The sequence below is a fragment of the Panthera tigris genome, chromosome X (genome assembly GCF_018350195.1).
Source record: "Panthera tigris isolate Pti1 chromosome X, P.tigris_Pti1_mat1.1, whole genome shotgun sequence".
In the NCBI taxonomy this organism is placed as follows: domain Eukaryota; kingdom Metazoa; phylum Chordata; class Mammalia; order Carnivora; family Felidae; genus Panthera; species Panthera tigris.
In genome coordinates, this window is record NC_056677.1 from 80,659,941 (window position 1) to 80,684,985 (window position 25,045).

Below are 25,045 nucleotides of genomic sequence, written 5' to 3' on the forward strand. Positions count from 1 at the left end.
AAGGAAAAATACGGTTATATGCATTGGCTGTAGCCCAATATGACTGTTGTCTTCATAAGAAGAGATTAGAACACAGACATGCATACAGTGAGAATGCCATGTGAATATGAAGAAGTCCATCTGCAAAGCAAGGAGAGAGGCCTCAGAAGAAAGCAAGTCTTCTGACACCTTGCTCTTGGATTTTTAGCTTCTAGAGCTGTAAGAATATAAATTTCTGTTGTTTACACCACCCAGTCTATGGTACTTTGTTATAGCAGCTCTATAAAACTAATACAGCCACCAACCAAGATTAAGAATATGGGGGGCAGGGAGGGGCACCTGGGTGGCTCAGTCAGTTAAGCGTCAGACTTCAGCTCAGGTCATGATTTCACTTTTAGTGGGTTCGAGCCCCGCATCAGGCTCTGTGCTGACAGCTCAGAGCCTGGAGCCTGCTTTGGAATCTGTTTCGCCCTTTTTCTCTGTCCCTCCCCTACTTGTGTTCTGTCTGTCTGTCTGTCTCTCTCTCTCTCAAAAATAAATAAACATTAAAAATTTTTAAAAAAGAATATAGGGGGCATGGAATAGGTTGGGAGAAGAAGGTGTCAAAAGAAGAAGAGTTTGATGTGGGACACATTGCGTTTGAGGTTTCTGAGGTATATCCAGGTAGAGATACTCAAATGGTTTTGAAATTCATGAGATAAAAAGTGGTTATAGATACAGATTTGGAAATCATTGATATGCAGCTGATACTTTATAGGAGTGGGTGAGATCATACAAGAAGTGTATGTAGATTAAGAAGATCATCAAGGATAGAACCACAAAGAATATCAACATTAAGGAACAGACTGAGGAAGAAGATTTAGAAAAGGAAAATAATCAGAGAGCTAGGATGAAGAGAGAAAAGTTATAAGTAATCTTTTAACCCTGTTTTTAATTAAAATTAGTTGATAACATATTGGTCTCTGTCCTCGAAGAACTTTATCATAGTGGCAGAGGCAGTATCTTATTCATTTCTGAATTTCCAACACCAAGTACAGTGCCTGACATTTAATATTCCTGCAATAAATATTTGTTAAATCACATGGAATTGAAATCAGGACTTCATTCCTTTTTTTGTTTTGTTTGCTTATTTCTGGAGTGTGCAGCATGTGTTGCCACTGATATTTTAAGTTTGTAGTGAAAAATCATTTCAATGTGTCCTAGGCTTGGTCCCATTCCAAACCAACCCCCAGGACAATAGTTTTCATTATAGCCTTCTGTCTTTGCCAATCAGGATGGAATTCTGTGCACAGAAGTTATATACATATATGGGTATATCTATGTAACAAATCACAGCACAGGAGCCCCCTGGGTTACCTCAGGCTCTGGTATGACATATTTGAGCCATATAAATTCAGCTTCTCCTCTGGCATCTGTTAGCTGACTCACTTGCAACTCTACCTCAGCAGTGGTCTCTCAGTCCTCTCAAAGCAGGAAAAGAGTACTGTGCACTGAGAGAGCATGGCAAAGAATCCTCCAGAGAACTGTGAGGACTGTCACATTCTAAATGTAAGTTGATTCATATTTTTTCCCTTTTGAGCAGAAGCATGGTTTCACAGATTTATTATATCGCAATGTGAACATTAAAAAGAGAAATCAAAGGTGATTTTGAATTATGGCTTGCTATTTTAAGAGCTATTGTGTATTGTTTTATTCTTTTAGGCAGAAGCTTTTAAATCCAAGAAGATATGTAAATCACTTAAGATTTGTGGATTGGTGTTTGGTATCCTGGCCCTAACTCTAATTGTCCTATTTTGGGGGGGCAAACACTTCTGGCCGGAGACACCCAAAAAAGTAAGTAAATGCACATATTATCTAATGCTTCTGTTTTGAGTTTGATTGAATTTAATTAGTGCTTGACATGTATATTACTCTGAAAATGAAAATCGTTAAGTCCCTTTTGCATATATTTTCTGGTTTTATGAAGAACTGAATCAAGATTTTGCTTTCTTTCATTTGTGTAATTATTTTGGTAAAGGAAAGTTTGTTTTCTCCATTTCAGTTAATAATGATAAGAGTAGAATTAGCCATTCTTTTATAATGCTTGGGTTTAAGAAGTTAAGACTCCTACTAGAAGCAAATTTTTTACTGTAAGAAAAAATATTTTTCATCTCCCTTTCAATTATCTGGGCAGAAGTTGATGGAAAAGTAACATACAACCACATAAAAAGAAATCACCAGAAATGGCAGCAAAGGATTTTCAGGGATTATGTTTCTGACTTAATGTATCTGTTCTGAGGTCAGGCAGCAAATACCTTTTCAGAAGAAGCAATTCTCATACCTGACTTCACATGTATTTATGACTTAGAAAAAAACAGCGCTTTTCTGGTCCTCACTAGCCATAATTGTCACTGACCCATGAGATAGTAATGCCACAAGGTAGAAACAAGGGACACCAAGTCATTAATCACAGGTATCTCAGAAAACTTCTGATATTAGGGTAATTTGGTAAACCTAACTGGCCATTGTCATTGATATTTGTGTACCTTAGTGTTATTGTTATACCCAGACTCACACACAATAGGCAAATTTAGATGTGACCCAAAGAAAGTGGTTCCTTCATGCTAACCATTTCCATTTAAGAGAGAATTAATAAATGTACAAGCTACAAGGTGTGAAGATGGTTTTATGTCTTTGCCACATTTTTCTCTCTGCATGTGCGTTGTTGTTACTGTTCCTATTAATTTGTTATCATGAGATCATAATTTTTATTTGATAACAAATGTAGGAAGAGAAAGGCACATATCCAGGAGGGGGGATGAAAGATAAGAAGAAAATGGGTTTACATAGACTACTGGGAGCCAAAGGAGTGATAAGAACAGAGAGGAAAGAGTATGGATTGATAAAAAAAAAAAAGGAGAGGCAGTGGGGAGAAAATAGAAAATTAACTGCACAAGTGTCCAAAAGAAAACAGAGAAATAAGGCATAGCTACCCTTGGATTCTTCACCTTTACTGTCATATCCACTTTCATCTAGTCCTAGAGTCTACCTTATCAAGTTTAAGTAAGAGGGAGAATGAAAAGCAAACCAGTCCATCTTTGTCTGCTTTTTTATTTGCACCTTGTTCCAGAATGGATTTCAGGCATCACCCAATGGTTATAGTTAGCCATTTCTCTCATTCTCTCTCTCTCTCTCTGTCTCTCTCTCTGTCTGTCTCTCTCTCTCTCTGTCTCATCTCATCTCATCTCTTGCACTGTGCCCTGCTTCTGAACTACTTTCTGTTCACATATCTTTCTAGAGAAGCCACCTATATTCAGGCTGTCAAGGTGGGCAAAGAAATAGAGATCAGGAAGGAAACAGAAAATGAGTAAGAGCGCCAAAATGCATTCCATTCCCATTCTGTTACCATTTAGCTAATTCTCTAGGTGATGTGTTGCCTCACATATTGAATATAGGGTCCTTTTGACAATTATGGGTGAGTTAGAGGACAATAAACCCTTTTGTTCTCCATGGCCATAATGTACTTAACTGAGTGTGGTAGGTAGCTAGCCCTTTTGACCACCTGTACAAGCTTGATTAAACAGTGGGTCAGATGGCCTTTTTTGTGACTGTTGATACTGCAAATGCTATTTTGAAAGAGTTTATGTGTTTTTCTAAACATTCAATGTTATTTGCCTCAGTACTATAAATGACAAGTGGGACCTTGCTTTTATCTTGCAAGGTGTCAAACTCGCTAACAGGGCCCATGGTTCCCTCTACTGTCATATCATATCATCTTTGTTTCTCACTTCAGTTCTCTTCTTAATGCATTATAAGGAGCAATCCTGTGATTCCTCAAACCAAAACTAAAACCTAGTCAGTGCATGCACAGAAGAGGTCAAGTATGCTATGAAATAAAGTTTACTAAGAATCAAATCTCTCATGAAGTAATCCATCTTGGGATGTACTTTTCAGCAAAGGGTTCTCAGAAATGAACAAAATTATTGTGAGGTAATCTGGTAAAAGACAATATGTGTCCCCTGGGTCAAGTTTTCCCACCATGAACAAAGGTTATTCTCCATTCCAAAGGGGCACGGTAATTTGTTGTCTTTGATATTTAAGTCCTGGCCTTCACCACAATACCCAGCTGGGTCCGTTGCAAACTCAGGAACCAGCTGGAGATGTGGATGCTTCACTCAGTCCACCACTACCTTTAATTCCCAAAGAGCCCAAGAAACCATCTATGTTTCCAATAGCTGAGACTGACAATAAGCCTGCCTCAGAGCTGACTTATGAATCCTAGGAAGGAAAAAGAAGTCAGATTAGTCTTGGAAGATTTGCAAGGGAAAAGGATCCAGGCACCTTGCGCAAAGACTCTCCCCTTAAGAATATGGCTTAACAAGAAATGTGGGGCACCTGGGTGGCTCAGTCAGTTGAGCTTCTGACTTCGGCTAAGGTCATGGTCTTGTGGTTTGTGGGTTCAGGCCCTGCATCAGGTTCTGTGCTAACAGCTCAGAGTCTGGAGACTCCTTCGGATTCTGTGTGTGTCTCTCTCCCCACCACCCCCCCCCGCCCCCGCTCATTCTCTGCCTCCCTCTGTCTCTCAAAAATAAATGTTAATTTTTTTTAAAAAAAAAAGAGTATGGCTTAGCAAGAAACAAAAGTTAAATTAAAACCCAGGTTCTTCTGGGCTTTCCTTTACAAGCCTATGGGACCTGTGGGAACCCGTGGAGACAATTGTTGATGTTGCTGTGCTTATGGATGGACTGATTTTTTTTGTTGTTCTCCTGGGGCTTCCTCCAAGCTCTTAGTGTTTGCTCCTTCAGCCTCCATCATAGCTTCTCTTTATTTTGTTTTTCTTTTTTTTTTTTTTTTGACATCTGTTTATAATAAACAGTGTTTATTTAACATCTCACATCTGGTGTTGACATTTCCATGCCAGTAAGTCCTCCCCCTCCTTCCATTACCTCCCACCTTGATGTGTACAAAAGACCCAGATTCTTGATCCCAAAGTGAGAGTAAGCCATGCTTGATTCTCTCTCCTCACACACCCCAGGCATGAGCACATGCGCATGCATGCATGTGCAAATGCATACACACACTTACACTCCAGAAAGAGAAAAGCATCAAAATGAAGTGAAATGAATGGGACTAACCCTAGGGGAACAGCTGCACTCCCTTACAGGCTCCAGGCCCCTAACCCACAACCACATATAGGAGCCACTTGAGCTGAACGAAAGCCAGACCATCAAATGCTTGTATTCAGCTTTCTCAGCCAAACAGAAGGTACCTATTCAGTCCCAGAGATTTTGAGAGTGCATCACAATGAAGCTCCACTTCTAGGCAGTGACTGCCCCGGGATCTTTGAAGCCAATACCCTAGAGAAACATTCTTCCTTTAAAGTTCCCTGCATTACACATTTAACTTGAAGCAATTAGAAGCCAACTCCCCAGCTAATTCATCCAACATGGAGAAAGCAAGTCATAAAAATCCCAGCCCTTATACCAACAATCTATAGATGTAGCACAAACCTTGTAACCTATCCACTCCAATCCTTTGTAAAATGAGGCAAAAGGATAATAAATTAAATAAATGAAATTCTGCCCTTCCTACCATATCCAGGAACTACCCGGTGCCCTTCCTACCATATCCAGGAACTACCCGGTGACTTTAGGACTCTTTAGAAACCGTAAATCCTAAGGCCCACACAGCACTCAAGATTACTGGGGGTATCCTCACAACTCCTCCATACTATCAGTATGAGAAGAGAAGTGGTAAGGATATGTGGGCATCCTGCCCTCTCCCCACCTCAACTGCAAATAATCATTAAGACAGCATCACCCAGGATTGCCAGCTCAATATCATCATATGCTGAAAATCCTTTGTTCGGAAAAAGCACTTCCTTGCTAAGTCTGGATCTAACTTTCTTGTGCCTATTTCTCTAATACTAGCATTGGCCAGAGACCCATCTTCTTCTTCAACTCCTCTTCTAGGCACACAAAGAATAAAACTCTGTTTCCTGAGTTCTCTGGGCTTTCCTACACAGCAGTTTGGTGGGTAAAATGTGGGTCTGGAGAAGCATTCATACTCTCAAGGAAAAAGTTGGAGTTATAGCTGGAATCTCTTTAGCAGAGGGACTGAGCTTCACCAGATGGTGCCACACTGGCATTTTAAAAAAGAAGGCTTCTCTTCATTTTATTTTCCTCCCAAACCATTCCAGAAGGAAAGTCCACCCTTATACAGGCAGCAGCTCTCACTGGGCCAGTTCTTGCTGTAGGTTATTAAGAGGTAATACCAATTATGTAGATGAGAACTCTGGCTACTAATGGGCACATTCTGATTTAGTCCCTCCATTCTACAAGGCAGCATTTGCTGAGCAACTTACATGGCACCAACAAGGAAAACCTGGCTCCTCAGAGGGAACTGTCTTTTAGAGGCTGAGAGTGGGACTGGAGCTGTATAGGGAAAGTAGCCCAGGTGATCAACAGGTAATAGCATAGTAGCAGTCCAATCATCAACCTGACAGGTATTAGTCCAAATCTGAGCAAAAGTAATTTTGTCAACTATTCAACATTGCATCTGGCAAGGAGTGGGAGATAAAGATGGGAACTGAACTTCCAGAGAAATTTGGTGACTTGCTCAAGGTCACACAGCTTTTAAGTGGCAGAGTTGAGGCTAGGACTAGAACCTGGTCTAAAGATTCTTTCTACTATTCTTAAGATGCATATAAGAATGAGGGGTGGTTGGGATAGTGGGTATGGGAAAACTTCCCAGCCAACATGAGTCTGTAGATGAAAGAAATGTTTTTTTTTTCTTGTTGAAAAAGAGGAATGTCTGTGCTGCTTATGCCAATTTTTTTCAGGGCTGAGAGCTGGTGATTGAAGATGCAGAAGTCCAACTTTGCATAAGAAACAATCTGTCTGCTCTGTGTTGGTAAAGAAATACCCAGAGGCCCTTTAATTCCCACAGGCTAGGTTGGTAATTAAATGGTACAATGCATTCCCTTCCCTTCCTTCCAGCCTAACACCTGATAACGAGCTATTCTGAGCATGTATTTCACCTTTGGAGAGTGTACCTCATAAACAGTAAAGGATTAAGGTGGAGAGAAGAGCAGCTAGATTAATCACAGGCTTTAAGAAACAAACCTAAGCCAAATGTCCTCAAATCCCTTTCAGGAAAGGCTAAAGGCACTTGCCCCCAAAATCGATTCGTCACACTGGGGTCTGAGGCAACAGTATTTTTTTATAAAAACTAATCTCAGAGATTGCCACAAACTGAGGCAAGAAATGGAAGACTGTGAAAGGGGGAAGTTAGGGCTCATTTGTACCTGAGTGGAGGATTTAACTGGAATGAGGAAAGAATTCCTGGCCAGGGAAGAGAAATGAGTTTGGTTTTGCTCCATGTTTTCTCAGTGTGGTCTTCTTACATCTCTCACCACCTGAACTTAACCACATATCTATTTCATTTCACTTCTGAGTCATATCCCACTCCATAGGCTTCCCTGTCCCACTCCAGTGTCCTTATAGTTAAGATGACACCTATGTGTGGGTAGAACAGGAACCTATCAGAGTGGTGCTGGAAGGATGCCCTTGCCTCTCAAATATCTCCTATTCCTGGTGTCATTGTGCTTAAAATCCATCATTAGTAATTCATTCTTTTGACTTAAGTATTTCACTCCACTTTTTAAAGAGATAAATACCAATCACGGTCATCTTAGTGTGAAATCATTTGTCAAATTGATTTTTTCTTTGACATAAGGGACCTGAAGCACCATGAGATTCTTTGATGTCTAGACAGGAAACAAAGGGATAGAGGAAGATGGGAAGAAGGGGAAGGACTAAGAGAGTACAAAGGAAACAGGATATGAAAAGAACAGAAAAGGGAACATAGAAACACCAATAATTAACTTTTCCCTATTTGCCAATTTGACAGTAGTGTCGTCCTCATCACAGTCTGTCCTTGCTCTGTCCTTCCTGAAGTAAAGCTGAGTTGGGGACAGTGTGAGATGAGCTACTGAGCACCCAGTCATATGTTTCTCAAGCCAGTCATCCTGTCTCTGCTATAGTTAGTGCCTGGAAAGGACAAAACCATTTGGTCCTTTATCTCCAGAAAGACCCTCAGCCCCTGAGCCGTTGAGCTTAGTAGAGAGAAAAGTACTTCTGAGGCCAAAGGCATGAGCTCAGTCTCCATATGGGCCAGTGGCACTTGCATAGCCATTTCCCAGGCAATGTGCTCCATAGGGACCTGGGCGAGACAGTATGTCTGGATTTGCTCAAACCCATCCCCAAACAGTCCAAAGTGGGCCACCAGCATCATCTCCCTAGACAAGGACAGTCTGTTCCAAAAGGATACCTCCGATAGTAGAATTCCATCTGGGTGAATATATGGCTTCCCACCCCCACCCCTTATCCAGGATTCACACATAAATGAAGTCATTCTGATCCCACTCCATTTAGCAGCCTATCATTGCTAAAAATAAGCTAATAATCTGGTTAATGAATGTGATCAGAATGGACCCCTTCTCTCCCACCAAATCAAACCAAACCAAAGAAAAACCCAAAAAACCTCTTTGAAGGAATGTTGAAAGTAATCAAGATCTGCTGAGCTTGGCAGTTTCCAATAGTTTTCATCTAGCAAGGTGTCCAAGTGAAGTGCATTGCCAACAGTGCAGGAAAAGTCATTCCACAGAAGTACACTGAAATTCTAAATGTCACCGGTATGGTTCCATAGTCTTCTACCAATGATTGAAAATACAGCCTGTATTTTTTTCTTTTGCCCAGGTAGGCAGCATTCCAACATCCCCTAGTCTCTAACCTCATTTTTCCATGCAATAATCCATCAGTGGTGCTGCTCATAAAACAAACACCCCACCCCACCCCCAATGACTAGTAGTGTCGACATTTGTCTCAACAATGTATAGTATTTGTAAAGAAATTCCCTCCCATTAGGAGATCTGACAAGACTGAATCTGAAGTAGATGCCTCTGTCCTCTACTTAAGTCAGGCCTACTTAGAGTTCAATTTCTTGCCATAGGTAGACATTTCTCAAGCTGGCTGCAGAGCTGAAATTGAGGAAATATTTATAACTAAAAGCAAATAACAAGCCTAAAGGAATTTGTTTGCTACCTGTCACAAACCAGACCAGAATTCCTGAGTTAACTCTGCAGTTGCTGGAAGGTTGTAAATACCATTTTCCTTCCCATTTTAAAGTATGGTGTCTTAAAAGACCTTGCCAATGTTTAAAATCTCTTTATGAAGCTGAGAATTTGTCCCTGGTGGGAAAAACGTATGCTGTATAGTTAATACTTAATTTAGTATACCCAGTACTTAAATACTGACCCTGTCCAAGGCACTGCAGAGCTACAAAGAAGTGAATGACATTATTGCTTCCTATTCAGCAGCTACAAAGACTTTTAACACTTGAAGCAACATTGTTTCTACAAACCCTTCCAACTTGTTTTTCTACTTGAGCTAGGGAGAATTTGACCAGGTTAAACTAACATTCAGTCACAGACACCTGCAGACATTAAAAAGCATCCCGACCCAGTATAAGCTCTAAAAGGCCTTCTGTCACTGGAAGCCATATCATTAGAAAGCAACATTGGCTCTATAAATGAGTTGTTTTAGGGGGATTTTCATTTACCAAATGTTTTTTGTAAGGAAAACTAAGTAGAAAAAACTTGATAGCAGGAAGCATCCTAACAACAAGAATAAGAGATTTCCACCTGGCACCATCAGGTCTGGCTTGGCTTGTGACAGGTAGCAAATTACTTTAGGTTTGTTATTTGCTTCTAGCTACAAATATGTCATCAGTTATGGGTAATGGGCTTACTCCTAAACTGGGACACTTGATGGGACTGGTCCTCTTGGTCCTAAGAAAAAATTACCTCTTGTAGAGGTAATTTCTCTCTTGTAGAGAGAATCTGGAGTTTTGCTTCAACCACTCAGGAACAACCTGATAAAGAAGACTTTTCAAGGCACTATTCTTGTATGATACTGTATTACTTAGTGCAGGGAACTTGACACAATTGTCGAATTCTATATATATTCAAGTATAATATATTTCTACATATATTCAAGTATAATATACTTGAAGCCAGCTGAATTAGGTTTGGAAAACAAAACTCAGGAATAAACTGAGTGGGTTTGGTTAGCCCATAAAAGAGACAGTCAGAAGGCAATAAATGTAGCCTGGAGTCGAAATGGAAGGAAAAGAAGCAGTTGAGGTTAGATAAGAGTATTACCTAATATTGGCGGAGGAGAATGGTCTTCAGATTCTAAAAAATACCCAAGACTGCTGAGGTAATATTAAAGTCCTGGTTAGATAAGGAGATAAAGAGCAATACCTAAGCATTCTACATGTGTTCAAATCTGTTTCTCAGCCGCTAATGAATTTCATGGGGAGAGGGGGTGAACACTACTTGGAAGGGAAGCGGTAACTTAAAGAAGCAACAGCGGTTTTACATGATCCCTCTGCTTAACGTAAGGGAAAATACTTTACAGGCTGGTTTGCAAAAATATCATTCACTATTTAATCAAGGCTGCCAAGAAAAAAATGTTGGAATTTTAGTGATTAGTTCAGCAACTTGGGCTGAATACAAAATACTGGCTCTGAAGGGATCCCCATATCAGCTTCAGTGCCAAGAAGCACCTCACTTTAATCTTGAGTCTCAGAGAATTCCCAATGGTAAGCTGCTGAGATGGCACCTCACCACAAAGGCTCCAGAAACAGAAGGTGCCCCAGATATTACCCAATTAAAGTGTCATATGAAGGGACACAGTGAGTATCTTAGAGCTTGTTTTCCTCTGTTCTTCCAGACATATGACATGGAGCACACTTTCTACAGCAATGGAGAGAAGAAGAAGATTTACATGGAAATTGATCCAGTGACCAGAACTGAAATATTCAGAAGTGGAAATGGTACTGATGAAACATTGGAAGTACATGATTTTAAAAATGTAAGTTGGTTACTCCACCCCTCAAGGTTTCCCACTTAAAATATTAGAACATTTGAGTCAAGTTAAAAAATAGCCTTTAGCCTCCACTGAGTTTGTAAAACAAAAGCTTTCCCTTTGAACTCAAATTTTGCCATCCTGGGGCCTTAATAGATCATGGACCTTGTTAACTGTCACAATTTCAGGACGGTCTATTTTTTTGTCTGTTTATAGGGTTACACTGGCATCTACTTTGTAGGTCTTCAAAAATGCTTCATCAAAACTCAGATTAAAGTGATTCCTGAATTTTCTGAACCAGAGGAGGAAATAGATGAGGTAAGTAAGAATATTAATAGTGGTAGGAAAAGCCATCATTTATTGGGTATTAACTATATGCCAGACATTGTACTAAATGCTTTACTCTCATTTGATGCTCACAATGACCCTACAGAGAGGTGCTATTATTATCCCAACTTTCCAATGAGGAAACTGAGTTCAGAACCAAAATGTGACTTTTCCAAGGTCACACAACTAGTGAGGAGCAGATTGGGATCTTGAACTTGGGCCTTTTGAAAAACGAAAGTTCATGCTATTAGGAGCAACACTATACTTTTATACCTGGGTAGCCATTAACATTCTGTACATTTGCTTCTAAACCAAAGATTTCTAGTAAGACGTGTGAGCCAGAGGAACCAAAGCAATACTGCTTAAAGATAAAGTCTTAAAAAGAAAAGTCCCAAGGCCACCTGAGATCCTTGCCGCTTTTATAACACTGTGGCATTCACCTATTTAAAAGATTCCAGTTCATTCACTTTACCATTGTATGCTAGACTCTGCTAATGAAATAATCTGCATTTAACCTCACTAGGAAAGGCAAAAGCAAAGAAGGTAAGAACCGCAGTGTAATAACAAATTCTCTGAAAACATACTGTCAGGCCAGGGTAAGGCAACCTAAGATACTGGTGCAATCACTAAATGGCCCCTGAAAACCTAGTGGGGGATGGAGGATTATTCACTAAAACACAACTATCATTAAAGCCCTTGAGGCTCTTAATGCTTTCCTGATATTCCGCCTGTAACTACAGTATGTTGCTATCAGTGAAGGAATAAGGGGAACCTTAGCTAAAGCCATATTGTGGCAGCATATTCCCACTGTAGCCAGAAAAAAACAATTATTTGTTTGGTTTATTTGGTTTTCTTTTAGTGTTTAACTGGCAAATGTAAAATGAAATTATGGCAATGGCACAGTGGCCTCTCTATGTACTGTAAAGACCTCTTTCTTCTTTCTCTCCCCCATTTTTTTCCACTATTTTCCTACATAGCTCTTTCTATTTTAATTCTCATCTACCCATTTATTTTTTTCTTCTCCTTTTCTATTTTTTGGGGAGTGATGTGGGATAGGGAGCCCTTTATCCTTTCCTTTACCCAAGTCTCAGAACTGTCATTGGCTCCCCCAGACATGCCACTGGTCTCCTTATGGTCAGGGAAATTACAGACCCTTGTTACTAGAATTTCCAAGGAAAAAAAGAAACTTTCCCAGAGACAATGCTGTGTTCTCAAGGTCTATGGTAGTGAAAAATTTTGGAGATTAAAAAAAAAAAAGCATAAATTCAATGCATCTGAGGAACAGAACAACTTCCAGGAGGATATTAGGAATTACTGCCTAATTAGGAATTAGGCAAGGATAAGATGAAGGGAGAGTCAATAGGAGAAAAAGGCAGTACATGTTGCTTTTTTTTTTTTTACAGAAAATAATGTAAACATTTGAGTAGGGCCAGCCAGCAATAAAACCTTGAACTAATACAACAGGATTTATTTTTCTGAAAAAGATAAAGGTAAAGGCTCATAATGTCTCATTTTGGCCCTAATTTATTCTTCAATTAATTTTGCCAAATCTTTTAAATAACCTAAGTATTTATCTCATGATAGTGAGATTACTTTTATCTTCAATTATATATATTCAGGCTACAGATTTTTTATGAGTTAAGTTTGCAGTTCTGGATGACAAAATCCCTCTTATTCTGTTCTCACCACTGTATCTATGGTTTGCGCATGCTAAACATACAGAGCAGGTATATAAATAGCCCTGATTTTGCTAACAAAGCTGGTCAGCATAACAACCTCATTTTCTACAATCCGTTTCAACACATCCCAAGGTCTTTACAAACTCAAAGTTGAAGAAGCTAAGACTTGAGAGTTTTAAATAACTAGGGAAAAATTATACAAAGCCATATTTCAGAGAATGTATTAATAAAAACACTGAAATCATAAAGCTAGAAAAAAAACAAAAAAGAAAAGTAAAAGCCTTATTAAGAGTAGGGAAAATGTCGGGGTACCTGGGTGGCTCAGGTGGTTAAGTGTCTGACTCTTAATCTTGTTTCAGGTAATGATCTCACAGTTCATGAGATTGAGCCCTGCATTGGGCTCCACACTGTCAGTGCTGGACCTATTTGAGATTCTCTCTCTCCCTCTCTCTCTGCCCATCCCCCACTCGCTCTCTTTACTTCTGTCTTTCTCTCTCTTTCTCTCTCAAAATAAATAAATAAACATTAAAAAAAAATTTGAAGAGTAGGGAGAAATGTCAAGGCCCAAAAGACAAGTGAGTAAGAAAGTAGGTACATAGATCAACTACTTCCAATACAAGAAACTGAAGAGAAGGCAGTGTTCTTGACAATATAAGAAAAGCTACCTAAAGAAAAATACACTGTGAGACAAACTCTAAGCATCTAGAATGAAAGGAGCAAAAGAACAGTAAGGCCAGTGAAGTTACAATCTAAAGACTGGACTGTAACACACAAAAAAAAGACATCTTTTACACTACAACTAGCCACCATTAACAGGCAAATCTTGTAAAACCAAAATAGTAAGGTTGATTGCTATTTAATTGATCTCACCAGTTTGGATTATAGGAGTTTTTTCAGCTTGAGATCAAATCCTGCTTGCAATCTTAGTTGCAAGCCTAAAACAAGGCAGGCACTCACAACATCCATTTAAAAGAGCAAAAACAAATGTAAATCACTCAGGGTTCCAGAAGCCCAATTAAAACATATATGGCCCAGTGGGAGGCCCAGAAAACGATGGATAACCTTCCTAACTGTAAGTGAAATGGTAGCAGAGCAAACTCCTGGTACAGTGAATAGCCTTACTGTTAGACCCAAGAGAGGGATAAATTTTTAACTCTCTCAAAGGCACCTACTGTATACACATACACAGCTAGTTCACAGACAGCGCTGGGATTGGAATTGTTATCCAAACTTAAAATAGAGTGTTTTCCAGTATTCCATAATGTCTCACTCATTTTATTAATTTCTCTGCCTATCCCCACCCTGAACTTCTCTCAGAATGAAGAAATTACCACCACTTTTTTTGAACAGTCTGTGATTTGGGTCCCAGCGGAAAAGCCTATTGAAAACCGAGACTTTCTGAAAAATTCCAAAATTCTGGAAATTTGTAATAACGTGACCATGTATTGGATCAATCCCACTCTAATAGCAGGTATGACCTCCTTCTCCTCCTCCTCTTTCCAAAGTTAGTAACAGGTTAATGTTCCCATCATTTAGAAACTACATTTCTAGGAACACAAATGATCAGCTTATATCTTAGATGAAACTGTATATGCTCACCACCAAGGGAGGAAGGAATTTTTCACAGCCAAGTTATAAATCAGATAAATCAATGCTGACAGGCTTTTAAATATCCCAGCAAAGTTAATGCCACCCTAATGTGACTAGTGATAGCAAAAAACCAATCTGTCTTTCTTTGCACATCTATATTCATTGCAGTTGGGATATCAGACTATTGCTCAAACCACTGTGTACCCAACCCAAGAACAGAAGAGAGGAGCCAAAACAATGTTCTGTTGTCACAAGAATGATTCTCTGTGTTGACTGGTGGCATTCTCCCCAGAAGACAGGACAGTCATTGTAATACAAATTTCTTTGTGGCTGTTTTAGGAATCACTATAAAAGTAATTGAGGGCTAGAGGTCTACAGTAGAAGAGGTCAGCTCTCAACTTCCAATCAGCTCATAGAAAAGGCAAAGGTCTCTGGATGTCTTATTCTTCCCAGCTAATATAGAATTTGACCTCCCTCATTCTAGACAGAATAAATTAGTATTTATTCAAGAGAGACCACCCTTACCAAATGAAGAAGCTATTGGTACTTTTTGGCAGCTTAAAAAAGAGGCAACTAAAGACAATGTGATATTCTGGATTGGATGCTAAAACTTCTGCTTCAACATTCTTTTTCTAAAAGACATTAATGGAAATGATGATGAAATCTGAATAAAGTCTATAGTTTAGTTAATAGAATTGTATCAATGCTAATTTCTTAGTTTTCATAATTGTACCAAGGTTATGTAAGATGCTAATGTTAGGAGAAACTGGATAAAGGGTATATAGGAACTCTGTACAATCATTGCAACTCTTCTGTAAATGGAGGATTATTCATAAATAGAATTAAAAAAAAAAACATTTTAAGACAGGAAAGAGAGGAGAAAGTAGGGGAAGACAGAGGGCACTAAATCAAATCCAGCAATCAAAAAATATTTACTGAGCACTTATCAAAGGTAAAATCATTGTTGGGAGACACTTAAGTCCCCTCTCCTGGTTTTTAAAATTAGGGTGCTAGTAAGGCAAACAGTAAGTATTCAATGCCAAATGAGCAAAGAAGAGATCTGCGTACATGGGAATAGTCAGATTTGTTTGGGGGAAAATCTCTTTATAATTGCAGCTGAAGGAGTTTGGAAAAGTGGTTCATGCTTGCCTAAATGATGGCAGTGACAAGATAATGAAAATCTCTATTCCCAATACCATAACCCCAAAGACTTCTTTTGGGAACCATTTGCAAAGGAGGTGCATCAAAACTTTGTGTTTATTCCCTTAGTTTCAGAATTACAAGACTTTGAGGAGGATGGTGAAGATCTTCACTTTCCTACCAATGAAAAAAAAGGGATTGAACAAAATGAGCAGTGGGTGGTCCCTCAAGTGAAGGTGGAAAAGACCCGCCATGCCAGACAAGCAAGTGAGGGAGAACTTCCAATAAATGACTATGTAAGTTACATTCATGTCACTCTGTTAGAGGGATAGGAAAGAGCCCTCAAAAAACTCACTACCCCTTAGATCAAAGTCATTAAAAGGTGCATGGTCATTGTTTTAACAAAAAATATTTAAGAAACTTGTAATCCCTAAGGGGCTCATTCATAATCAATCTTGATCAATCTTGATCAGACTAAGGAATTTAGTTTCTCACCAGTCCCCAGTTCATGTAGTCTTATAGTCCTTCCCTGCTTGGTGGGCCTTTTCTTAGTGAACCTTACCCTCCAACCATGGTTTATTCTTCTTTCAGACTGAAAATGGAATAGAATTTGACCCCATGCTGGATGAGAGAGGTTATTGTTGTATTTACTGCCACCGAGGCAACCGCTACTGCCGCCGTGTCTGTGAACCCTTGCTAGGTTACTACCCATATCCATACTGTTACCAAGGAGGGCGGGTTATCTGTCGTGTAATTATGCCTTGCAACTGGTGGGTGGCCCGCATGCTGGGGAGAGTCTAATGGCAAGTTTGAGCTCAAGTGCTTAAACTTCTGGCAGCCAACATATAATAAATGCATGCTATTCAATGAATTTCTGCCTATGAGGCATTTGGCTCCTAGTAGCCAGTACTCCAGAATTACTTGTAGGTCATTTCTCTCTTCATGTTCTAATAAACTTTTACATTATCATCAATGGCCTGATTGCTGTTGAATACACTGGGTAAATGTTTACTAAGAATATTTCCTGCAACTGAAATGGAGTAGATCTGTCTAACATGGATGACAATGATGAAAACTTGCATTGTATCAGGTTTGGGGAGTAGGAAAGGGCAAAGAATAAGGATTCTCAAATATCGTAGTTTACTATGTTGTATTGAGAAAGTAGAAATGAGGGGCTGATGATAAAATGTCCCCATAATTGATGCATAAAAAAAACTTGTCCTTTTGTGCATAGCCCCAGTGTTTAATTATCTGAGAGACATATTGTGGTCTTGCTCAAGCATCTGTTAAGCTGCTGGATAGGCAGTGAGTCACAGTAGGCCAGCACTAAAATGTTCCAAGTGCTCAGACTCAGCAAAGGAGAAAGCTAACCTAGCAAAAAGGGTCCCAGGCTCTCCTCCTGTAAACAGGAACTCAACTTTGGACACATTCAACATCTATAACCTTCAGTCTGACTTCTTTTTAGATTAGGGTCTGGTTACATAACTTTCCAAGGCAATTGTCTGGAAAGGGGGAATCCATAAATATCATTCACAAAAATAGGCATCATAGCAAATCACCCAGCTGAGGAAACAAATGGGATTTTTCCCCCTCCAAAACCACAAGGAACTAGCAGCATGCCACTTTCTTTTTTTTTTTTTTTAATGTTTATTTATTTTTGAGAGAGAGTGTGTGTGTATGTGTGTGTGGGATTGGGCAAGGGGCAGAAAAAGTGAGACACAGAATCTGAAGTAGGCTCCAAGCTCTGAGCTGTCAGCACAGAGCCTGACGCAGGGCTCGAACTCACAAACTGTGAGATCATGACCTGAGCTGAAGTCATAGGCTTAACTGACTGAGCCACCCAGGCGCACCTAGCAGTATGCCACTTTCTTAAAGGAAGGGTAAGGCCTAGTTTCTGATCACATGATACTTTGCTTGGGAAAGGGAAAAGGGTCATAAGAGAGAGAAAAAGCAGTGGTTAGAAGATAATATTAACCTTGATGTCCCAGCCAGTTGTAGCTTCAAAATTCCTGTCTACCAATCTGTCACACCTTCTAGTCTCATTTGACTCTAGTCCCTCCATTGCTCAACTCCTAGGTTAATGTGTCATGAGAATGTCTGTCACTTTCCATCAGAAAAGCATTTCCAAAGAGTAAAGTCTTCACCAAGATGCCTGTGGGCCAGGAGTCATTTCCCCCCTTTTAATAGTTGAAGAAGCAAATAGAAACAGATTTGCCCAAGGTTAAGATTAGCCAGTCATTGATAATTAGCATGCATACCATACTTGGAGTACAATTTCCACAGAATGAGAGCACAATAAAACATATATAACAATGCAGCATCACTGCTTCCCTAAGCCCAGCCTCCCCATCATAAGAAACGACACCAAAGCAACTCTGACTCTTCACACCAGAGACCTTGTAGTAATTCTAATGTTCCCTGTCCTCCACTCCAGTCTCTCACCAAATACTGCCAGCTTGCTCTCCTAAACCACCCCTCAATTATGCTTATAGTCTCAGCCACAGGTTATTTCTTAGCACAACTGTCAAAACTTCCTCCCTACTGAAGTCCCCAGGCTGTGGACTGAAGCTAGGACAAATGCTTTTAGATACAGTTAATTTTTCACTTACAGATTTTATGAATGCCATTTCCTTTCCTGAAAGTCTATAGTGGCTACTTACTACATTAAGAATTGAGCCTAACTTGCATTCATATAGTCCTTCCTCAAACCACTGTCAACCACCACCTCCTATCACTTTTCTCCTGATACACTACCCGCCCCTTTGCTTGTCTCAATCACATTAGCTTCATGCTCCATTTGTGCAGCCATCCCATCTCCTTCACAAACTTTTCTCTCACTAATTTGTGGAAATTTAAAAAGCCCACTTTTTTCTTACCTAAACATGAGACTTAAATCCTCTCTACTTCATTCTATGCCTATGTAAGTTAATATATCACTCAATGCACACATCATTTACGTAGGATTTTAACGTGCAAATTCTAGAAGAGGGCCCATACTCTCCCCCATTTTGCTCTGTTCAGAACCTAGCACAGTACCAAAAGCATGCAAGTGGCTTTTCCATTTTTATTATTGAAAGCAATGAGAAAATAGAGAGGGAAGAAGTTCAAACAAAACAGGAAGTTATAGAAGAGCACAACTATGAGACTGTTTATTATTACCGAAAGTTGGCCTTGAGTTCTAGTGAAATTTGGGATGAAAGTTCTTATGTTACTTAAATCCATTTTTGTATTCCTTATCTTTTGACACAGTCCATTTCTAGAAGTATGAAGAATTATTCTAATCCCAGAATGATCAAAAGCATCAATGATTGCCCACAGCTGATTATCTATTTCCATTATAATGCAGGCCTTTTGCATTTTCTTCAGAATTTTCAATGATTCCGTGTATAAAAAAGGAAAAAAGGCAAAAACCACATCTGCCATGAAACCACAAGAAATATCATATTACCTTTCAGATTCTTTGGGGTTCTAAATTCCAATCAAGAAAAGTCAGGTGAGGCAGAGCCATCCATTGCTCCCACTCAGCATAAGGGCACTATGCATTAGTGTGCTCATCACCTTCCTGCACACCTAAAATGGCTCTTTGGCAGGACTAGGGGCAAAAGACATCTATTTTGAGTCTTTATATATAAGGCTCACTGTCTGGCTGAGTCCAAAACTGTCACTTTGGCCCCTAAAGTCTAATGCTGAAAGCTTACTGAGATAAATATGGACCTTCTCATTCAGGCTGTCAGGAAATGTGTGGATCTATTTTATTTATACCCCTTAAAATGATTTTATTTTGGCTTTCCTTTTATGAAGAAATTTCATTCTGGGGCTTAATTTTGCTGACAGCATGCTGTTCCCTAACAAGAAGGAAAAGTGGCTCCACATTAAAAACCAGGTATTACTGTATACACACAAAAATACTGTCCATGACTCATTCCAAAGTCCTGTTCCTAAGTCTCCTCTGGTATCTTTAATTAATTCCCATGAAATCTACTTACCCAAGAACTACATTGATAATTCATTTATATTAATAGTCAACTCTGGCATTGTGTATCCTAATGAGTGAATAGTCACTTGTATGCTTACTGCTTTGAGGTCCATTTGCCTATGTTTTCTTTCACTTATTTGACACTCGGACCTATTGTCCTTGCTACAAGGGCTCAGAAAGAGACAGGTAGATTGAACTCAAGGGAAATAGACTAAGTCACAATAAATCCTTCAACCAAAACAAATAAACAAACAAAACCAAGCAACTCCACAGTACTGAGATGATCTTAGTCTAACAGTGATATGAATACACTGTCTATATTTATCCTTCCCTGCTGATGCTATCATTTGTGATTCTGAATTTTCCATTGACAGCAGTATTTCTGATGGTCTTACAGAGATGTTGGCTACTAAAATAAAATTCAGGCTCATACCCATATCAATCATCAGTTAACCAAGAAAAAGAAACTTGTAGGGGATTTAGGGTAAAGGCCTTGGCCATGGTTGAGTTGCTGAAGTAGAGAGTAAGAAAGCAGCAATATGACGAGCCACAAGTAGAACACAGGGATTTGAGCTTATTTTGCAAGGGGGTCCATATGTCATGCCAGCTCACAAATTCACCGTGTCCACTAAAATCCATTCCTTGTGATGGGGGTTGTTGCTTCACAGCAATGTTGCTCTAGTCATGGCTATCTGGTGCACTACTGTGGTGTAAATTCCCCATGTTCACAATAATAGCACTTGATGTTTTGTTTATGCTAAATCATGTTTAAATCAGAATTGTTTGTAGTTGACCTTTTTACATTTCCTTTTCCTCCAAACTACTCTTCTTGAGAGGTGTCTTTCTACTAGGGCATATCAATCTAGGACAATTGTTTCACTAATATGATCTACAAGTTATGAAGAGTCCATCATCTACTCTGCTAGACACAGAGACATGCCAGAGAGAAAATAAGTTATTCTCTTTATTGTCTAGTCATTTACAATATATTTGGCACAATAAGATCTATACTCTCTACACAGCTAAGAAAGTATATGACAGAACTTTTCAAAAGGATTCAAAAAGGAGAGCAAGAATTCTACATATGCTCTCAGAGAACTTCTTTCTTCCAAAAGCCAATAGTGATGGTATTCTCAGAATTAGCCTACCAATTTTGCTGAGACATACCACAAATCCCTGATTTCCCAAATATGTTTGTCTTCTATCTCCTTAGAACCAAGTTCAGCGGAATGGAACATAAAATCCTAAAATGACTTAAACAAAGTAGAAGTGGGCAGTCCAGGTAGTCCAGTCAATTGACCCATACACCTATCTTTCTTCTCTACCATCCTCAGTATGCAGTTTCCATCCTCAAGGTCATTTTATGATCTGAGCTAACTCCAGCTCTAGTCTTCATGTTCATGTTCCAGATTGGTAGCACAAGGAAGCTGGGCAGGATAAAAGGCTATCTTTCATGGAGACTTCTACTTACATGTTATAAACCTAAACTTAGCCACTTGGCCAAATGTAGCTTCAAAGGAGATTGGTAATAGTCTTTGATCTCGATGCATTACCACAACAAATGAAATCATGATTCTGTTACTGAGGAAGAAAGAGAGAAGTTATTCTAGGGAATGCAACTGCCAATGCTGGCCACACCTAGTTATTTGTTTAGGATTTAGAATCTCTATTATTAAAGTCATCCCTTTTGTATTCAGTAGCTGTCTTCCAAAATCTTTGAATGTAAATGTAGTACTTGAAAAGTGGTAATACATTAACAAATTAAGACTCATTCTCATATGATCACAAACCAGTCTATGAGGTATTTTTTCTCTGAGGAAGGTGACCATAAGTAAAGAAAATAAAAAACACTTATGGGGAAACAAATAAAGGATATGTTAAGGGAAAGCATCCACAGGACTCTATGAAGTCAAGACGCTACAGGTTGAAAGGCTTAGAGTAGGGAGAGAGCCAAAACCAATTTTGTTACTTCACAATTTTACTGATGACTAACCTCACATGTCTAGGTTGATACAATGGTATGCAATTACTGTAGTATATACATCATGCCCAAAGATAATGTGTCACAAAGCAGATAATTCCATTAACTAGTATCTTTTGTAAGGTTTTTATTTATTTTTCACTTTTATCAGGAAATTGGGGAGGTGGTTCTAAAAGATGTAGATCTGGTTGGAAAAAGGAGAGAAGAAAAAACTTTCAAATAACTATAGCTCTTACATTAGAATCAAAATAGAGCATCATTTTGAAGAAAAGTATTTCTTTTCAAAAATCCTTAGTTTCTGGAGTAAGACCTTTATAAAGTGAATATTATTCATCAAAGAGGTTTTGTTTTGACAGACTTAAATTGACTAGAGAAAGTTCATCTTCTACATTATGGGGAATCAAAATGTGTCAGAGCAAATTTCATGACACATACACGGAGCAGATGTGAGAATCTAAGGCCAGAAAAAACAATTTCTATTTTACTGCCACCCAGGGAAATTTCCCTTTTGTTTCAAGTAACCAATAATCCACACTTATTTTTCTAAATCTTCATTTTTTTTGCCCCATCAATGGATCTCATCCATCATCCCTATGAATATAGCTTTGAAGATATAAAAGACTGTAACCAATTTATAGATCAATCCCAAGAGCATAAGCCTTTATATTCAGAGAAACTTGGATGACTGTTTAGGCCACCAGAGAAAAAAAATTTTTTTAATTTATTAGTTTGAAACTTATTTACAGTAGTCAAGCCAAGCCACACAAACTGTTTCCTTACAGCACATTCATTGTTGGTATTCAATAAATATTAACCAACATTCCCCAGTGTTCTGACTCACTATTATATTTAGGCATCTTAAGAATGAAATACATTTCAAGTACTGAGAGATTTCTTCACAAAAATTCTACTTGTCTTGAAACTGGGGCCAATTTTTTTCTAAAACTTGTTTTTCTAGTGTCTACATTTTATTAATGAACTAATCCTTCCCTTTGAGTTTATAAAAAGTTATACAAAAAAAAAAACACTGAGAAAGGGTTTTATTTGAAGTATTGTTATCATGGTCTCAGATGTTTTTACTTTGGAGATTGGGAGAATGGTAGGGAAAGTTGATGTGTTTTAGCTTTTCTTCAAAGCCCTCAAACCCTTGCCCTTCCAGTTTGTGTTTAGATGATAATTAAATGGTCTATAGGAGCTGAGGAAAAAAAAGTACCTCAAACTACAGAAAATTGAAATTTATCTTTCATCAAGCATTCAGGTATTTCCCACCAGGTGTCTAATTTTACACCAAAACACTTTGTTTTAAAAAATAGAATAATTTAGAAGATGGCGGCATAGGAGGATGCTGGGCTCACCTCGTGCTGATCACTTAGATTCCACCCACATCTGCCTAAATAACCCAGAAAACCACCAGAAGACTAGCAGAATGGACTCTCCTGAGCCAAGCATAGACAAGAGGCCCACGGAAGAGGATAGGAAGGGCAGAGAGGTAGTGCATGCTACACAGACTGGTGGAAGGGAGCCAGGGCAGTAGAGGGGCAGACAGCCTGGCAAAGCAGAGCCCCTGAAGTCTGGCTTGCAAAAGCAGAGGGGCCTGACTCCGTGAGTTCTGACAGCCAGCAGGACTTAATATCTAGAATGTTAAAAGTGAACAGCTCTGCTCTTGGAGAGCCGGGAGGGTGAGAGGATGCCGGGAGGAAGAGTTGTTGAGCCCCAGAAGACAGAGCTCAGCTCAACAAGGGAACAAAGGCCCTGGAAAGAGCCATCTCCCTCTCCCACCCCCCAGCCAAAATTCCAAAGGGAACCAGTTCTTGTCACCGAAATTGTTTGCACCACACAAACTACCAACACTGTGCTTCTGTGGGTCCATGCCTCCCTCCCGGTGCTGTAGGGCCCCTCCTGCAGTGGACCACCAGCAACAAATCGAGCTAAGCTTGCCCCTCCCGCCCCTGTGCACCTTGCGGATCCACCGCAGCTAATACAACAGATCCGATAGAAGCAGCACCAAAAGCCTGGCAGTGGCAAAGTAGTCCAGTCAGAGGCCACACCACTCCACAGTGAGTCCTGCCCCTGGGAGACGGTAAGATAAGGTACACATCAGTCTGACTGTGGCCCCAGCGGTGGGCTGGGGGCACACATCAGGACTGACTATGGCCCTGCCCAACAACACAAGTTACTCCAGACAGCACAGGGCAAGTGCCCTGCAATTTGGAGCCACCTCAGGGACTACCCAAAATGACAAAACGGAAGAATTCTCCTCAAAAGAAACTCCAGCAAGTAGTGACAGTTAACAAATTGATCAAAAACAATTTAAGCAATATAACGGAACAAGAATTTTGAATAATAGTCATAAAATTAATCACTGGGCTTGAAAAAAGCATAGAGAACAGCACAGAATCTATTGCTACAGAGATCAAGGGACTAAGAAATAGTCATGAGGAGCTAAAAAATGCTATAAATGAGGTACAAAATAAAATGGAGGTGGCCATAGCACGGATTGAAGAGGCAGAGGAGAGAATAGGTGAATTAGAAGATAAAATTATGGAAAAAGAGGAAGCTGATAAAAAGAAAGATACAAAAATCCAGGAGTATGAGGGGAGAATTAGAGAACTAAGTGATGCAATCAAATGGAACAATACCCATATCATAGGAATTCCAGGAGAAGAAGAGAGAAAGGGGCTGAAAGTGTACTTTGAACAAATCATAGCTGAGAACTTCCCAGATCTGGAGAAGGATACAGGCATTAAAATCCAAGAGGCACAAAGAACTCCCTTCAGACGTAACTTGAATCAATCTTCTGCATGACATATCATAGTGAAACTGGCAGAATACAAGGATAAAGGGAAAATTCTGAAAGCAGCTAGGGATAAACAGGCTCTAGCTTACAAAGGTAGATACATAAAAGTTCTGGCAGACTTATCTACTGAAACTTGGCAGGCCAGAAAGGAATGGCAGGAAATCTTCAATTTGATGAACAGAAAAAAAAATGCAGCCGAGAATCCTTTACCCAGCAAGTCTTTCATTTAGAATAGAAGGAAAGATAAAAGTTTTCCCAAACAAACAAAAACTTAAGGAATTCATCAAAACTAAACCAACCCTACAAGTGATCCTAATGGGGATTGTGTGAGTGAAATGTTGCAAAGACCACAAAGTACCAGAGACATCACTACAAGCATGAAACCTACAGACATAACAATGACTCTAAACCCATATCTTTCAATAATAATACTGAATGTAAATGGACTAAATGCTCCAACCAAAAGACATAGGCTATCAGAATGGATAAAAAAAAAAAAAAACAAGACCCATATTTGCTCTCCACAAGAGACTCATTTTAGACCTGAGGACACCTTCAGATTGAAAGTGAGGGGATGGAGAACTATCTATCATGCTACTGGAAGTCAAAATAAAGCTGGAGTAGCCATACGTATATCAGACAAACTAGACTTTAAACTAACGGCTG

The 25,045-nt window shown here is 39.3% G+C and overlaps 1 protein-coding gene across 1 annotated transcript; it reads left to right on the forward strand.

Annotated features, from left to right (window-relative positions):
- Positions 1-1,462: 1,462 nt before the first annotated feature.
- TNMD (tenomodulin) lies at positions 1,463-16,473 on the forward strand. The gene is made up of 7 exons (XM_007092545.2): positions 1,463-1,527; positions 1,681-1,812; positions 10,755-10,895; positions 11,106-11,207; positions 14,213-14,366; positions 15,755-15,921; positions 16,217-16,473. Exons 1-7 carry the CDS (start codon positions 1,480-1,482, stop codon positions 16,424-16,426), a joined length of 954 nt encoding a protein of 317 aa, XP_007092607.2. The 5' UTR covers positions 1,463-1,479; the 3' UTR covers positions 16,427-16,473.
- Positions 16,474-25,045: the final 8,572 nt, after the last annotated feature.

Excerpts from the sequence above, each read along its gene's own strand:
- TNMD (XM_007092545.2), top strand. The coding sequence starts at position 1,480 with ATGGCAAAGAATCCTCCAGAGAACTGTGAGGACTGTCACATTCTAAAT. Across the intron at positions 14,367-15,754 it reads CAATCCCACTCTAATAGCAG|TTTCAGAATTACAAGACTTT; the intron begins GTATGACCTCCT and ends TTATTCCCTTAG. Across the intron at positions 15,922-16,216 it reads AACTTCCAATAAATGACTAT|ACTGAAAATGGAATAGAATT; the intron begins GTAAGTTACATT and ends TTCTTCTTTCAG.